Below are 20,078 nucleotides of genomic sequence, written 5' to 3' on the forward strand. Positions count from 1 at the left end.
ATAAAATTGCAAACATTCAAGTTGTTAGTGACAAAAACAGTCACTTAACCTTCGTTTCCGATGTCTACAAACTTACGCGCTCGACATAATGTAACTAACATTCCTTACATACTACTAGTAGAAACATGAGGTCATCGATCTTACAACCTCGACACATTCGCATTGAACAGTGTTGCCCACACTTTCCTTGTTAGTAAACATGTATTTTAAACGTAACGACGGTTGAATTGCCTAGCCAGTTCTACATATTCTGTATAATTTTATGATAAAAATACATACGATTTAAAATACTATTCTACAATATATTGTAATGTACGATAAATTAATACTTCATTTGTAATTTTATCGATAAATCTAGACAAATAAATATGGCGTCGATATAAATATTTTTGTTGCATTTTGTTTTGGCTGGCACCGACTCGAATATTGACAATTTAGGTACTATTTGAAAAAAAATAACTATCACTATATATTACTAAAATGTGTCATATATTTATTTTTTAATTTATAGTTTAAGAGCAAAGCCCTTTCCTGGGTCTTTCACGTGACATAACTGAATCTTATAAAAAGCTTTATTTTTAAACGTTACGTAACTAACAAGATGAAAAGAATGTTGTTATCAGATTAGAAGTAAAAATAAGACAAAATTTGTTAGAAATAAGATAGAACATGATTACATTTTGCTTATAATACGTTTGTATATGTGTAGGTATTCTTTGTACATTTTTATATTAAGATAAAAAATAATAGTAATATATGCCGTTCGAATGGAGACAAGTTCCTCATTACATATACATATGTATGCATAATAGATGTATAATTGAACCTCATAAGCCTAGAACTGCGTCCCCGAGCCCTCTCGTACGCATTAGGGTGGCGAGTTGGGGATGATCCCTACAACAAAAGATGTTAGGAGCGCATATCGATTTACCACCCCAACTGTTAAACTTTCCTAATGAACGAACAGCATTCGGACGCGTTCGTTATTTAAAATTTAAAAAATTATGTGTATGAATAAAATTAGCAATACATTCTGCCTAAAAGTCTAAGTACTTATTATAAGGGTTTTAATAATCTATACAATGAGTGTTCAGCGATATGCTTTATTAATCAAAGTTCTTTTAGCAAACAAAAGATTTAAATGCAAGAATTACCAGAGTTAAAAATATCTGTGGAATTTTATAATAGAAACGAAGACCGTACTTCAGGATTTATTGACTTTGTGGAGTAGGAAACTTGGCGTTATAAGATTATCCTCACTTCTCGTTTTTATACAATCATTGTCACTGATTGTTTGAAATATATTGTGACCAACTGTAGTAGTTCGGGCTCCAAGGTTATCGAGAGACCGGTCAATTTTATTTTCTAAAATGTATACAGATTCAATACTAGTAGCACTTAAAAGTAATATGTCATAAAACAAAATGACATGGAAATATACTAATCGAAATACCCAATATATTTAGGTAACATCCAAATATTGTCTCATTCATCATCATTACTTACTAGAAAACAAAGTCACTTACCGCTGTCTATCCCTATGTATACTTAGATCTTTAAATTTACTTAACGGATTTCTCTCCAGGAAGGTTTTTATATATATACATGGACATTATAGTAAAGAAACACTGATAATTTCAGAGGTTTCTATTTGACGTCGTAAAAAAAAAATCTGTAGTATATTTTGGTATCAGTTATTGCACCCGTGCGAAGTCGGGACGGGTTGCTAGTAATATACATACATAGTACATATTAAAACGAATATAAAAAGGTCAAACACTTTTAGAAGCAGTGCAAAACAATAATCAACAATGATGTGCTATTATCCAATTGCCAAGGTCGATTCGGATGGATCTAATAGGAGCCGTGGGTAGTCACGGTCATTATATATAAAGCTGTTTAAGTTAAAACAAGCAGTAACAATGGCATCGTTGACAATTGTAGTTGTGTTCGCGGCTCTCGCTATGTGTGATGCGGCGCCGAGTGACCGTGAGTCGATAAAACTTATTACACAGTTTATGACCATTTGGCACCACAACTACCCAATTCTATAGCTATGGGCTAAAACTAAAATATACAAGATTTTTTTCATATTATGAAATTTTCTTTTCATTATACCGAAAGTTGCCTGGAAGAGATTCTTTATTGTGTATTAGTCTGAGGCCAAATATTTATAAAAAGGAAATTTACTTTTTTTTTAATTTGTATTCTTAATAATTGGTACAGAATTTTAAGTCTTCGGTTTTCAGCTACTAAAAATATACAATTTATTTCTCATAATATTATATTGAGTTGATATATATATATATATGTGATTAGTTTATATAATATTTAATAGATCACACCGTGGTTTAAGAATTCATAAATAGAATTACTTTAGCTTGTTCTTTCTGAAGAGGAGCGGTAAAGTTTCAAGTTTTATAGTTTAAGCTACTTTACTTTGCGTTGGAAGTTTAACGAAAACTATAATATCATTAAGGTTCGTTTAAAATTTTATTATTATTATCCACTAATTTCAGGCTAATTAACTTGTGGCTTCTGTATTCTTGAAATGAATAAAAAATAAAATTATAACGAAACGGTTCAAATATATTTAAGCTGAATAGTTTTGGTGCAAGTTCATTGCATGTAATTTAAAAAAAAATTATACGCCTACAACTGAGTGCGCTTGACGGGCGTCAAAATAACTTTGGTTACATATAGAATTTAATTACATATTGAAATATTATTTTTATCGCATCAAAATATATTTGTTACTGACTTCGGTCATGACGACCCTCGGAGATAGCCAACTTTGCTGGAGATATCATAGACCATAGTGCAAAAGTGTTTACAAATACAAGTATTCTGTTCCGATAGCAATGCGACACTATCGGAGAAAGTACAGGCGCCAGACGAAAGGCTTTTGGAGCCACGGTATAGCAAGTAAGGAACAAGAATAAGCTGCTTTTGAGATTTTCTTTACAGAAAAACTACTTCGGACATAACTTCTTAGTTCACAGAGATGGTGGCGTATTGACGATCTCAAAGTACAAATTTCAATGGGCGGTAGTGAACACTTTCCTCGTGGTTCATTTGCATATATAAAATACACATACTCCCTTTTAGAGCAGCGAAAGAGAGTAGTAATAAATGCACGTAATCTCGATTGAAACTAAATAAACGACATAGCGTAGGTGTACATATATAGAGTATGATTGCTTCATCCGATTTTGACGGATAACAATCAACAAGACCGTTAATGCCGGCATTCTTGACACCATTCCATTGATATATATATTCAACCTATTCTAATGACGATTTTGTTCTAGATAAGAATTGATTATCATTATTTATGTCATAGTAATTCAGGTTTAAATCTAATAGATTATGTCGTAAATAAAACATGTTTGGAATATGTATATATTTTCAATTAAATAGCTTATATTCATAGTTAAATTGAAGTCATTTCAGTCGGGAAGCGATTCAAGAATTTCATCAATTCAGAAGCTTCCGGATTATGTGCAGCCAATGAGAGTAATCTATATACTTTGTATGTATGTGTTACCTAATACGTATCAAATGTATATACGTATTATACATGTATATATACGGATGTATGTATTAAACCTTATCGCCTCGTAACATTTACGTTTAGATATTTGGTGTTTGACTAGTATTTTGTAATATTATATTTATGTTTGAAAAAATATGCAGAGAGAGTAAATATGTGTGTGTAAGTGTATGAGTTTATACAAAATATACGCATGTGTGGATACTGTATAAGTGAAGAGCCATTGATGCAAGTAGTTCCTTTAGTCAATATTTGTTGAGAACCCCTTACCGACTGGTTTAAGCTCCTGCATATTTGATACGAAACCGGTTGCGATCTCATTCCCGAGATACTATGATAAAAATTTGTAATTGCTAAGACCGGTCGAAGTGGTTCATTGAAAATTATGATGTGTGTAACGTCGGTTGCTATTGGGATCAGTAAGAATATAATCGATAGTCGAGAGCAAAATTATGAAATCTTTTGAGGATATTTGTTACAAAAACTAGTTCTTACTAGTAGTCGCCAAACGGTCGATATCAACGGCGATCGTAATTAATTGACGTTAAAAATTTAAGAAATATTGATTCGAAATTTAAAAAAGGAAAGAAACATAAGGCTCAGCCAAATGATACCTTGTCATTATTACAATTAAAAACCAAAGAGGTTTGTTGTCATTGGGAATTAAGAGACTTAAACTGTTCTAATTTCAAATTATTTTATGGAATATAATGTACCTTTAACACTTATGAGTATAATGAATAAATTTTAGCTTTATTATAGTAAACTGTAACTATAATTGGTATAAGTAATTTCGATTGAATATAATATACATAACAATTTGAATACTATAAATATGTAGTCATTATTCTAACTAATATAAGAACTTGGTCTTAATAGAACGATGTTTATTAGGTTTTCTTCTTGAATTTTATAAGAAATATAAATAATATTTTACTCGATATACAATAAAAAATTCGTTCCATTTTCCCGCCATAACGCGTATCTGTCAATGTTCATGATGACAGATTAAAAAGATAATATAACGATTACCATAATCGCCTGTAATATAAAGATAATAATAATGAATATAATATTTAATATCGAGTATTACATTCTAATTAAGTCTTACATTACTACGTTCTATAATTGCCATCGAATAAATTCGTAGTCGTAATAACGTAGTGTATTAAAATGTGACGATGTTACTATAAAGTGGTATTTTAAAGTTATTTATAAAAATTGATTAAATTTTTGATACCTATATTTTATAGTTGATTCGCGTGGAAATTACTCTGCTGGATCCTCGTAGAGTACAACGATGGCCCAGTGAATACAATTCGTGTAAATTAGAATCAAATTTAACAGGTTCAATTTCGTACGAGCTAATGGCGCATTTCAATGAGAGTTTCATTGATCGGTGAAGAAAAAATATAGCTTGATAACAACAATAAGTAAAAGGGATAACTAGATGTTTTTATTACGCAAAACGTATTACTACGTAATTATGATGTATTATAACGTATTACTACGTAAAACAACTAAAGGCAAACGTCCCAATTAGGACGTATTCTAGTCTTTTTGCGCGTTCATAACATATCTGTTTACTACAACATCATTGATATGAACAATCAGAATACTTTTTGAGATAGTGCAGATAGCAAATCCAAATTGGCTTATTCGTAGTGAACGAGCGTGATGACATAGTTACTTTATATATTATATTTTATTATATAAAATAAAAAAAAAACTTTTCATAGTACTTACATTCGTTAAAACATACGCCGCGGTGCTTCTAAAACTTTGATGTGTAAAGCTAAGTCTCTCAAACTTTACGGACTCATTATTTATTCAGCTCGGAGACGTTTTACACCTACAACCGAGATGAATAAAAGAGGGAAATTCTTTTCGTATGAAAACATAAAGTTTAGAAAGAAAATATGTATTGTTTTCCTTTTAATGTATCTGATTATATACACATTTTTTTTAATTTATGATTTTTTGAATTTAAAAAAAAATTGCCAGCATTATGTTAATAATATTAATGACCACGTTATCTTTATTAAAATTAAAACCAATATGTCTAATATACTTTCAAACAGTCCCTCCTTTTAGGCGTAACAACGTGATAAGGAATGTAAGACAAAGACAGAAACATTTAAATCTAAATGACATAATATACCAGGTTTACTAAAAAAGTCTAAAAAATAACAATACATTCATTCCCTGCACCTCGCCTGGCCACACGATAAAGCTATCGACATTTCCGCCGTAAACACCACAATCCTGTTCCATGTAAAGGGATACGCTAGCCTCGGGACACATCCCAACAAAGTCGAAAAATTTAAGGTAATTTAAACCTTATCGTCAAAACCATAAGAACCATATATAAAAAGTAAATTTAAGTAGATTCAAAGCGATATAAATTGCCCCCTATTGGACCTCAATGTTTTACGAGGCAAAAACTCCACGAAGTTTTTCCATGCGACCTTTTTAATGGAAGTTTTATTTGTGATAAACCTACGAATAAAAACATTTGAATATCATATCTGCGTATACCAGATGTTAAGTCCAGTAGTTGTGTAGTTGAAGCATTCGGAAGCTGCCGCTTTGTAAGTAGTTTTAGGGTTCCGTAACTCAGAATGAAATTAAAGCAAAAAAAATTCAAGAGTTTTCTGCGGGCAAAAGACTTTGTACCTACAATCTAAAAAAATGAGTTATGAACTTGAGAATGTTTCTCAATGTCGAACTACATACATAAAAGGAGATTAAAGTTGGAAACGATATTAACAATCCTGTAAGTAAATAATCAATTTTATTGTATAAAACTAAGAAGTTTGTTTGTTTCCTTAAACGGCTTATGGAATTGTGATTATTTTATGCTAGATTGAGCAAAATCATTTCGAAATATTATATCTACAAGCTACGATCTGAGTTGGGTTAGACGTTTAAAACAAATGAAGCCGCACGGAGTCTTTTAATCCATCGTGTAAATACTAGAAGGAACATCACATCTATTAGTGTATTCTACTAAAACCCTTGTTAACACTTATAAGTACTATATTATGCTATAATATTATTATTATAAGATATTCGTAATCAATTTGTTCACCTCTTATAATGTTAGTTTAGACTTGACATCGCTTTGACCCATTACTTATAGGAATACTCTTTTGAAATGAAATATCTATTGACTCGTTTTGGGGGTAGAACCGATTCATAAACTACGACGGCAAACAGCATGCTGCCTCTTCGCCGCCACATTCTACTCCCTAATTTTTTCATGCACATTACAGATCATACATTCACATTTTATTTTACATTACATACATACATACATCCTTAACGTTACTCTACATATTATAATACGAAGTAGCTTCCCGCCGTATGTTCGCTTAGATCTTTTAAACTTCGCAACGGATTTTAATGTGATTTTCAGTGATAAACAGAGTAATTCAAGAGGAAGTTTTATGTGTATAATAAACGCATATTCTATCTGAGAACAGCCGAAAATTTCAACTTTCTAATTTGTATGTTTGTTCTTCAATCTAAGCGTTGTATTTAGTCCGTATTGTTTGTCCGGGATCATAAATTCTGTAAAAAACCGCCATTTTTATTTATAAACAGTAATACATACATTTGAGTAAATGATACAAACTACGACTTAATTATTCCTCTGCGTTAGTCCGGCGTTTTACATGTTTCGAATGTTGTTCTCGGTATTGTTATGCAAATACTACCGGAACAAGAACCGTCCTTCCTCTATATAATTATTGTAAACACAGAAACTAGGACACGAAATAAACTCATTAAAACCAGACATATGCATGGATTCGCGACATGCATTCAAGTATTCATATCATTTTTTTATACTTGGAATTCTCTACAATCGTGTTGTCCGTGCCTTTATTTACATTGACTTAAGTAGTATAATATGCTTGGAAGTTTTAATTTCCAAGTATACAAGAACCTATGTCACAGTCGATATATTTAGGATTCACTTTTAATAACCTTAACGTGACATGTATCATAGGTTTATATTTTCCCCTTCATTTAATAAATGAAATTAATTTTATTGAAAGTCAATTTGAACAGAAACTGGATAAGAAGCGAAATCAGTCGATTTTTAAGATCAAAATATAAAGCGACGTTCTAAATTTAATATTTAAAAATACGTTGTAAATATTGCATTCCATAACATATTTTTTATTCGATTAACCTATTAGAATCTGTACCTACAGTTTTTATCTTTATAATTTGTGCCTGAGTAAGATAGACTCTATCTCTCGGCGAGAGTGAAAGAGATAGTCGACCCTCGAGGCATGCAATATCTAGCTATATTCAAAAGGAAATACAAGCTAAAATAATATTAGAATAACTGAGTCAAGTATAAAAATCTCATAGTTTCATTTGTAGTTTAAAATAAAAATTAATAATGATTGTACATTCTTTAAAAAATGCTAAAGCAAGGATAGCGTGTTATTAATAATGGGTTCCAACGAAATCTCCGCCCTTAAATTAAAGTTAAGGCTAGTTTTTTGTAGGCGCCCGTCGTAATTTACTGTGAACCCAACTCAATAGCTGTGCTCACTATACTGGATGAGCCAGGTATTTTGAGTCAGCTTAAAAAAAAAGATAATAACATTTTTTCTATAAATTTATGTCTTAAGAAATATATCGTTTTGGAGAACTTTAACGCGATAGCTTGATTTATTAAAAAATAAAAAGGGTTTATTTAAATGTTCTAAAAATAAGAAAATAAACTTTTTAAAATAAATAAAACCATACGCTTTGTTACATATATATGTGCAATCATATGTTATAATCTTCATTTATTTGTAGTATAGGTACTATTGACCGTTGGGGACTTATCTGTCTGGAGTTACCTTGGTTTGACAGATCATGGTTACCATAAAAATACATTGTCATCAAAAATTTGCCAGCATGTAAATTTTCAAATCCGTATAAAGGGAAATGGTTTAAAAACTTCATAATAAAACTTTACTAATAATAGTTTTGGTAAAAATGATTTTTAAAGTTTACAAACATAACGTTAACAATTGATTTCGATTAAAACTTAAAAATATTTCAGACAAAACATACTAATTTGAAACGATGCAAAGTTTGAATTTGGCACAATAGCGAAACCCGAAACAAAATGAGATTGCGAAGGACAAGTTCGGAGGAACTTTTCGATGTAATCTATTCAAAATTCATAAAGGGATCCCACCGCCTCTCGTTAACACTAATTAAGGATGCTAGGCACCTCTTAGTACCCAACCACGTCAAAGCGCTAGGAGGTGATCGCTAAATTAACAAGATTACGTCTTTGAGATAATTCAGTACTTCACCGGGCATTACTTGAATACTTGCTTTGAACTGGCTACTACTTGAACTTGATTGCAGGATATTACTACTACACTTGAAATTTGACACGAAGCTATCTCAATGATTACAATATTGGTATATTGTTAATCAATTAATCTTAAAAATCATTATCATCATTACATAGTATATAGTAGTAAACAAAGTCGCTTGTCGCTGTCCGTCCCTATGTATGCTGAGATCTTTAAAAATATACAACGGATTTTGATGCGGTTTATTTTAGTAGATAGAGTGACTCGAGAGGAAGGTTTTTGTATATAATACATGGACAATATAGTAAAGCAACACTGATAATTTTAGAATTATCTAATACGACGTCCTAAATAAACAAATTCTGTAGTACATTTAGCGTCAGCATTGCACCCGTGCGAAGCCTTTTTAATGTTTCTATGAAATAGTGGATGATGTAAAATAATTCAGACTATTATTCCCTATATTAACCACGGAGCATGCTTTTTAATAATAAAATAAGAACTAACAATGCATACTTTGTTAATACAATCAGTACGGTATCATTTATTATTCAAAGAAAATTCGAATCCTCTGCAAATGCTATTTCATCTAAGATTTGAAAATTTTGATTGAAGAACAGCAATTTTAATAAAGGTCTCTGTATTGAATCGGTTAAACTTTTTTTGCAAATAACGAATCAAATTTAATTTTCAATTGGTTTTGGCTTTAGCGTGTTTCATTTATATAAGAAAGATCTTAATAATATTTCAGAAACTTAATTAATCTTTCAAAAAGTAAAAACAAGGAAAGTAAATCTTTAATACTTACTAATAATCCATATGAAATATTAAACTTAAAGAAGATTATAAACTAATTTTAGTTTCAAATACCTATTCGTTACATATGTTACAGCAAATGTGGCATTTAACCAAATCCCGGCTTGGGTACATTTCCAAATCCGTATTATACGGAGAGCCTAGGTTTCAAAGGAAATTAGTAGGGTCTGCCACGGAAGGGCGGATCCGAGGGATGGACAAAATGTTTCGAATAATATTAAAGATTTACAAACCGAATAATCGAGATATTTAATATACCACATTATTTTGGAACTACGTACTTAATATAATAATGTATTATTATATTAATAAAATGACAATTGTGTTATGCAATAAATGTTTCGTATTTTATATCCATTCCTTTTAAAGATACAAATTCTAATAAACATGGAAGAAATTTAATTAAAGTTTTTCTGTAATTTCTTTTCTTTTAAGTAACTTCCGACGTTAGTTCATGCAGCTATTACCGAGAGGGCTACATCTGTGTAGGAGATATTATAGTACTCAAATAACTACGCAGTACGCAAACAGTATATTATAGGTCCATTCTTCATTACCTTGCTCTCATATTTCCGCCTCGTAGACACTACCAAAATAGTTGAGATACTGGAGCGACTGCTTTCAGAGGCATCGAAGAGTAACATTTCTTGGCAGAAAACCGCAATATTTGTTATCCAACTTGGATAGCCTTATGTGCTTACTACTAAGCCAATGCTTTTATGTAAACTAGTTGCCCATCCCGGCTTCGTTCTAATAAAATAAGGATTTAACCCCGTAGTAAAATTTTCGTCAATTAATTTCTTCTTGATAATTTACTAGTATACGAGATTTCCATATTAATCGGATCGGAAGTTTTAAAAACAAATACATATGTATCTTGTATATGTTGCCTCTTTATCCTATTGTACTCAGTATTTATTTTTTGAATATAATAAATATTAAAATTGGCAAATACCAACGACCAATTTATAATATTCTATAGTTATAAATTGCGTAAATTTTAATCCCTTTATCGGACAGCCCCATTCTGCCCTTTGTCCTGGTCCAAACAAGAATCATACAGGATTAGGGACCGAGTGGGCTCGCGCTATGGAGATTTAAACGTTCTATATCAGGATTAGGGTAATGCGTGAAATGTGTTAATTCGTCTAAAATTATTATAGACCGGGAAAAGGAAACAAATTTTATCGACGGATTTGCGAAAGTGAAATCGAGCACGAGTAATTTACTTTTAATTGAATTTACAATTATTTTATGGAATCTTAAGCAACGTTTTTTATGTTACCTTTTTAAAGGAAATAGTTTTCACATTAGTCACATATACTGAGATCCGAAATACTCTTTTCATTGCATAAGAGTAATTACTTAATTTGGATTTACGTTAGTAACAAAAATAGTGTTGCATTTCTATTTCATTAATATGATACTAACAGTTCATTTTTGTCTTCATTTTACTGTTAACAAGAAGCATATTAGTTTATGAATTAAATTATAAACATAACTTATTAGTAAGTTGTGCACAGACGTCTAACAACCCATTCAATAAGTATTCTTGTACCAAGCTGTAGTACTTATCGCATTACGCAACAATACTTAGTATTGTTGTATTCTGGTCTGAAGAATGAACCACAGACACAAGGGATATAACAGTTCTCAAAATTGAGCCATTCGTTATGGAAGAAATGACTTAAATTTTAGTGTCAATGTCTACTAGTGGTGACAAAGTTCCATCAGTTGGCAAATTTGCCCGTCACACACGTCATGATATTCACAAGTTAAGGTTAAAGATACCTTATAACTATAATTCTAGTAAAAACTTTTTCTCTAATTATTTAACAACGTCATAGACAGTCTAACAGAGGGGTTACGATTATCCGAGCGGAACTGGAGAACCCTCGTTTAACCTGATGAGGGTGGGGATTAGAAGCAGCTGCTCTTGCTCTGACTGTTTGTAAAAACACGAGATTTTTTACATATATGAGGCTTTATTTTCTAACATAATCTTTAAGTTGAAGTACTATACCTACATAGCTACATACATATAATATAAAATATTTAATGAAGCAAAATTACAAATAGGAATACGACAAACCCATAATAAAACTCAATTAACATTCACCAGAAATCTGGATGAAATTTTTTTTTCATTGGCATATTTTTTTATTTGAAATTATCAACTGATAATTTGGTGTAGGTAATGACTTATTTTTATACACAGAAATACAATTTTGCTACTAGACCGTAATAATTCACCGGTAATCAGGCTCAACTGTCAATTGTAGATTAAATTTGAAATAATATATCGAAAAGAGGAATAGCCAATATTGTATACGGAAAAGAGTATCGCTGTCCTTCGTTAAAATCACAACAGACCGTCCCATCGAAATATGAGTGAACCCATGGTCTCGCATCACACATTAGCCGTATCAAATAAGTGCATGCAATTACACAAGGGACATTAATACAGCGCAGGCTGAAATGATCTATATACAAAGGGAATACTAGCTATATTTGTGTTTTCGTTATTCAATGGACAAAACGTTCTACACGAAGTCATGACTGCAATTAACGCGGTGTATGTGTTGTTTGGTCGTTACTGTGTCTATACGGCTCATCCGCACTTTGTAAATACTATAACATACAGCTGTCTCTTTCTTTCAAGATTGTATCAACGTGTAGAAAAGAGACAAAATTACAGCTAAGAGTAACAAATTCGAACACAAATTTATTTCTAAAATATATGGGAATATGTACTCAATCGGAATTTGAAAAACTAACACCGAATAATATTTAATATTTGTTGCATTTGCACTTTGTATATGATGAAAACATATAAATATAAATTTAAAAGGGGTGAAATTGAAATATAGTAATACGCTCTGCTCTACTCTGCTTTACGTACTTTGTCGAAGTAAGTTTTTTTCTCTTAAAATTTATATATAGTATTCAAACATATCTAAGCGGCCTAAAGTAAAAAGCATGCAATATTATCTAATGACGAATCATACTTGGTACATACGTTAGCATTTCGCATAAAAACAATTGAATTAAAGGTAACAAAACCAATTGAATACTTACATAGACATACAATTACGTAACAAAATAAATACACATGCAAATACGTCCGTTCAGTGGAACATTTTTGCAATATAAACGTTTTATTTTCGACAAACCCTCGGTATTTTTAACCAAATTTCCATTGGCTGGATATTTTTTTAATCTGTGCCCGGTACATCTCTATATAAAGTTCGTTAGTATTAACATAAAAGTTTATTGCGTTTGTGCGTGAGAACTTGTATGAACACGAAACTAGCGATGCTTAATTATAATATTTCAAAGGTTATTAGAAAAGAATCGTTAAACGGCGTTACGGGACGATGTTGCTGAAATAGAATTAAAAGGATCTAAGAGACAAATTATTATATAGACGATACGAACTATGTTCACAGAAGAGTTACATCCTTTTAGTTATAATCTCTTTACTTATTAATATATTCTTTTATTATAAAAAGATGAGATTTGTTTGTAGTAGAGTATGAGGGGATAATCACCGGAGCTAATGATCCTATTCTAATGTTTTTTTCTGTGGTAAAGCTTCATTAATTCTGAGTGCTATGGGGTATAAATTATACTTATATGTTATGCCCTAAGAGTCATCTTATTGTTTGTTTCCCCAAAAATATAAATAAATTAAAAATTAAACCAAATAATATTTTCTTTCTCTTTATTAGTAAGGTGCGCCCGAGGTAATAAGACTACTTCTATACTTTACAAGAACAGTTTCTCTCCCGAATCATGAAAAAGTGTCTATGAAAAAATGTGAAGGGATTCTTAAACGACCGGAATGAGTACAGACAGTGCTCTCCAAGGCATAGAAGAGTAGTCATCTCACAGGCTCCAGGGTACTATTATATATTTCTCCACATAAACAATAATTTTCTATTGTGAGCCCTTAAAAGGTTGCCCTCAGAACAATAAAACAGCATCGAACTATAAACAAAAAGATGACTCATAATTTGAAAACTTTTGTAAGAGTATAGAAATTTAAAATACTTATGAAACTTTTTCAGTTCAACCAAAGTTAAAAGTTGGAATTGATAAGTTAGAATTATTGGAGTTGGCGTGTTAAAAACTTGAACTTTGAAACTTAGTTTACAGTTTACACGAGTTATACGATGTTTCTTCGCGTAAATTATACTTTCCGAGGGACTTATAACTGCCACATTCTCGCATGGACAATGTTATAGTAATAATTATGTCAGAAACAACGCAACGTTATCGTATGAAATAACTTATACGTTTTATACCAATAAATTTCATCTTATAGACGACATTCGATATTCAAATATATATGGGACTAAAAGGGAAGTATCATCCCAAACATTATATAATTTTCCAAATCCGTTTACAAATGACAAATTTCCGATAAACGAAACAATAAACATCTTTTTGAGTGTATTTTTTTTTTGTTTTTATGTAATAGGTTGGCGGACGAACACACCTATGGGCCACCTGATGGTAAGTGGTCACCATCACCCATAGACAATGACGCTGTAAGAAATATTAACTATTCCTTACATAGTCAATGTGCCACCAATCTTGGGAACTAAGATGTTATGTCCCTTGTGCCTGTAGTTACACTGGCTCACTCACCCTTCAAACCGGAACACAACAATACTGAGTACTGTTATTTGTCGGTAGAATAACTAGTGAGTGGGTGGTACCTACCCAGACGGGCTTGCACAGAGCTTAGCTTCAAAATACACCAAGTGTATTTTGAAAGCATTTGTAAAGTTCGCGAACACCAGAGTTACTCCGATATATGGAACACATCTTAGCTGAAGATCTTGGGTGCAACTCCAACAAATTCTGACTTTGTGTTTAATTTACAAATCACCTCATGTTTTGCGAAAAATCTTGCATCGTTGCCACTATTAAAAGTTCACATCGAGAAATGTATTCTGTTTCTTAAAAAATAGTCATAACGTATTTTCTATCTTTGAATTTCACTTCACTCAAGAACATCCAAACTGAACAGAGTACCGTGGTATTCCACTTTTTCTGTCTTTTGCTCACATGACACGCAACAATTAAGTAAGCTTTTGTCCAGTAATATCCATACTAATATTAAAATTGGGATAGTACAAACTACTGGAACGATTTAAATGAAATATGGAACACATCTTAGCTGAAGATCTTGGGTGCAACTCCAACAAATTCTGACTTTGTGTTTAATTTACAAATCACCTCATGTTTTGCGAAAAATCTTGCATCGTTGCCACTATTAAAAGTTCACATCGAGAAATGTATTCTGTTTCTTAAAAAATAGTCATAACGTATTTTCTATCTTTGAATTTCACTTCACTCAAGAACATCCAAACTGAACAGAGTACCGTGGTATTCCACTTTTTCTGTCTTTTGCTCACATGACACGCAACAATTAAGTAAGCTTTTGTCCAGTAATATCCATACTAATATTAAAATTGGGATAGTACAAACTACTGGAACGATTTAAATGAAATTTGGTACACAAATAGTCTAGAGACTAATAGGACATAGGCTATTTTTTGGAAAAAAGGGGTAAGACCTTTTCATATACCAATCATCAATGTAGTATTTTAAGTTAATTTGCAGATATATCCATATTCTACGCGAGCTAAGCCGCAGGTAACAGCCATTAAAACAATAAGTTAAAAAACTTATTAATTATCCAATGTAACATAAGAAGATATTTCAGTAATAAACCCATTTATATATAAACCACCAATTTAAAATAATGTCACAAACAGAAGGTAGAAGTTGAAACTCTGAACGTAATTGCAAAACGTTTAATAAATTTATTTTAAAAATACACGGCGGCACTGGAAGCTTTTACTTGCAGCCTTCCATAGGAAGTGGAAACAGGGTGAAACTATTTTGTTCAGAAAATATATTAAGCTTATAAAACTGGTAAAAGTATAAGCCATTCTTCGACCTCATGTTTATATAGAAATATATCAATAAAGTGAATACTATGAACTATAATGGTTTTAAGTAAACGTTGTATGGATTAAAAGCAAGGGCATTATCGTTTTATATTATGGGTTTTTAAGGAGTTAAAATAATTGGCACTTACGTTTATTATAACTAAATATAAAATTCTTTATTGATAAATATTTATTGTTACACATATTTAAAAAATATGTATGTAAACAATACATTGAATTCACTCTCTTGAAAATATAAAGATTTATTTAATAATTTAATACAACATGCATTTCTGACTGAAATTTGTAATTTACCAAAGACCGAAATATCAAGCGAATAAATGCAGATAAAATCGTTCAAACAGAACTCCCGTTTGGCGATGTTTAAAATATATTAAAAACCGATGTTCACCCGGGCGCCAGTGACTCCGCAGTATTCGATTGCAATGATCACCGACAAACCCCTTGTAATCAAATGCTAGACAATCCCCTGCGTACAGTTTTTAATTTAAAATCCATTTACAAACAGCGTACCCTAGATGTACGGCGAGATTTCTTTCGAACTAAATTTTTGTATGAATTTTTCATTACTAAAGTGCAGCATTTATTTTAAGTTACATTTAATCTTTAGAAACTAAAAATATATGTACATTTCGACGAATATTTTACTCCGTTTCTATTTATTTTTTACTTTTTATTTAATTATCATCATCATCGTCGTTACGTCAGCCGTAAGACATCCACTGCTGAACATAGGCCTCACCCAACGATATCCACCTTGATGTACTAATTAATTATAATTAAATAGAACAGATTTAGGACAGGAATTTATTACCAATTATATTATTGAAAACAAGAAATCGGTTATTTGAATATTATTGTATTATTACGCTTTTAAGCGGACATATTTAATTTACGGTTAAAATAGATATGAATCAATTTAATCCTCCTTAATAAATTGCCTGTGGCTCAAGATTTACATACACACTACAATTTCAGTGTACTAATGTAGAGAGAGGGAATTTAAACTTACACGAGTCGTCACATCATCATTCAATTGCCATACTCAGAGCGTTCTGTTTTCCTAGTACTTGAGAGGGTGTTATACTAAGTTGTAACGTTAACAATACGTGGTGGTAGGGCTATGTGCATCCCGCCTGGGTAGGTACCACCCACTCATCAGATTCTACCGCTAAACAACAATACGCAGTATTGTTGTGTTCCGGTTTGAAGGGTGATTGAGCCAGTGTAACTACAGGCACAATGGACATAGCATCTTAGTTCCCAAGGTTGGTGGCGCATTGACGATGTAAGGAATAGTTAATATTACACAGCGTCATTGTCTATGGGTGATGATGACCACTTACCATTGGGTGGCTCATATGCTCCGCCAACCTATTCCATAAAATGAAAAAAAAAATCAAGGTGTAGGTAACATCAAGTAATGTATTCAATGTGGACGATATTTTTATTGCGCAATACATTCAAACATTTTTATACATTAAATTAACAAAGAACGTTAGTCCTTGAACCTTAATATTTGATACGTAATTTATTACGGTAATACAGAAATCATAAACGGAATATGGACGCGGGTCACGCATTAATTATTTTTATTTCTCGTTTCAACGACGTAACACTCTCGGTCACGTGTGAAATAACGATATAACAGATTAATAGCGGACATTATTGTTTTATTGCGAATATTATTCGTCTTCGACTGTATTTATATAAAACCTTTTTTTTAATTATATTTAACAATACAAATAATACTGATAAATTTACTGATAAATAAGTAATTAGGCAAATAATTAAAGCTGTCCGAAGATTTAATCAATATATTGAGTGCCTTTGTTAATAGTTAACTTTTGACGCACAGACGAGCAAGTCTATATTTTCGGCTTGTATCAATAATACATAATGTCATGTTTTTTAAAAGCGTAAAATTTTTATACAAAGCCATCATAAATCGAAATTTACATATAAAACAAATTTAATTTACATATAAAAGTATTTAAAACGTGCAAAGTTACATAAAAAAAAAAACTTGACGTTTTCGCTCGTCTGGAAAGTAAAAATTTACGGAATGAGAGAGGTTAACTTATAAGTAAATATATAATACGTTTAAAAACAATATCCATTAAAAATGAACTGGAGATGGGATGACCTCGGAGCTACACGCAAATATGCAAAAGGAAAATCGTTTATTTTCAAAGAAACTGTTTCAGAACACATATTGAACTAAGGATCCGTAAACCTTTTTTGAAATCGCTTGAAAATATTTGACATTAGCGTGTCGAATTAATATTCGGAACGGTTACTTTTTTTAATAACGTATCTATGAAATGATTCATAGACATTGGCGCTGTATGAAATTTTAACCATTCCATACCACCAACCAGTTTAATTGGCTTACTCACCATTCAAACCACAACACAAAAATTACCGCTTAACGGTAGAAGAAATGGAAATCTAACCTAGATGGTCGTGCATAAAGCCCTAACACGAACAATTACTTAATTATTTTAATTGTTATTCATCATCATCGCATACGACGTTCCACTAAATATTCTATCAAGTAAAATTGTATTGAATACAATTTACAATAAAACTCAAACCATATTTCGATTTCGGTTTTCCTAAATCGCTTAGCGGTCGGTGCCTCAGATCATCGAACTGTGGTGATCAATCAAATCCACAAAAACTTTGTCACTTTTATTGCCAATTGTAAGTAAACGAAAAGATTTACAGCTATCGGCTTACCGCGTCTTCGTACCATATTTTAGTTAAATTTAAAAATAAATTCTTTATTTTACTCTTAAACTTGTATTACACTTATAGCTTTTAAATTAAAAAATAATACATTGTTTTATAGAAATAATTAAAAATGAAATGATAGCCAAATCTAATTTTATTTTTTATTCGACGAGTTTGAAAAACAGACACCCACAAACAAAATTCCTAAACTATATTATTAAAATAGATTTTTTTTCTTATTTTTAAAGAACATTGTTTGGTAATAAAAAAATGTATGGCATACACTGACAATATGGTTTGTTGTGGTTTAGAGTAATCGTATAAAGATTATTCAATAGTGTTCGAAAAGCCGTCATCAACACATTTGTTCCCCAGCTCGGTCGTTAGTCATGCTTTCAACGTCAGAACGAACTGGTACGTTGACGGGCTATCCATTTCCACCAACCATTTACTATTGTCCATAACGCAGCATTATACGTCATAAATTTTCTGGCTAATAAATTTCTACGGTGATGCCTTAATACGTGCGTCATTTCTCTAGAGTTCCGTGTGCGACCCGAGAATACTATGATTTAAGTCAAATTTTACTTTTAATAGTTCTACTTTTATTAACTCTTATACTGAACTTCAAGCGTTTAATTTATTTCATTCTTGTCGTAATTTAGTACTAAAAATTCCCCAAAATCGTTTAAAGTGAACTAAGCTTTTGCCTAGTTCTGACGCAGAAGTAGAACGCTTACTCATTAATTTTTCACCAAAATACTGGATAGACAGAAATTGTGGTACACAATACTTAGCATTAGAAAGCAATCGGCAATACATTAACGGTGTAAGGCTTAGTTTGTATTTCAACAGCTTTATATGGGCATTAGAGTCACTTTTGATAATTTGGTATGCTCACCTGGTCATTCAAAATGCAACCAAGAATAGATTTTAAACTATTTTAATTTTTTTTTAATTACACGATATAAAGTTTTTAATATACTCTATATACCTACTAATTATGTCAGCAAACGGAATATATAGATTATAAATTTAATCATTATTATTCCAAGAAACAGTCTAATAAGAGAAAGTTAAATACAATTTAAAATACACTATTCGCAATAAATTTTACTAATTGTTAATACGTTAATACGAGGTTATTCAAAGAGCCCATTTATTCACAAAGTAGGTTTTAGCTTAAAGCAATGTCACAAACAGAATACATAAGTACGATTTTCAAACGTAATTGCAGCAAGACGTTTTCAAATTCGTTTTAAAAATACACGCCAGCACTCTTGAACTTTGCATTCTGAATTTCGAAGTCGTGTTATACAATCATAGGAAGTAAAATGGACATAATTATTTTGGCTAGATAACCTAGAGAGCCACAATGTATGTATATGCAGAAGGTAATAAAAATGCACTGGAACTGAGAAATGCGTAACAGTCATGAAATGTCATGAAATAATGTTCACTTTAATAATTATTACGTTAGGGATAAATCAAAATGACGTCGTACCTGCAGTACAAGTCTGTAAGAATTCACTTCGTATGTCACTTGTGACATGTTGACAGCTGACTTACACGGATACACCCACATTACATGCATCCCAGTCGTGGTTTGCGGTGAGATTCGAGCATCTTGTTACAGAATAGACCTACTGA

General features: G+C 31.4%; 1 protein-coding gene across 1 annotated transcript in view; it reads left to right on the top strand.

Moving 5' to 3' along the window:
- Positions 1–1,879: 1,879 nt before the first annotated feature.
- LOC124530298 (calcyphosin-like protein) overlaps positions 1,880–20,078 on the top strand; it is a 54,141-nt gene continuing 35,942 nt past the window's right edge. The window contains exon 1 of the mRNA XM_047104401.1: positions 1,880–1,989. Coding sequence (XP_046960357.1) covers positions 1,923–1,989 — 67 coding nt within the window. The 5' untranslated portion in view covers positions 1,880–1,922. The remainder of the gene's footprint in view (positions 1,990–20,078) is intronic.

This window comes from Vanessa cardui, chromosome 6 (assembly GCF_905220365.1).
Source record: "Vanessa cardui chromosome 6, ilVanCard2.1, whole genome shotgun sequence".
Taxonomy (NCBI): Eukaryota; Metazoa; Arthropoda; class Insecta; order Lepidoptera; family Nymphalidae; genus Vanessa; species Vanessa cardui.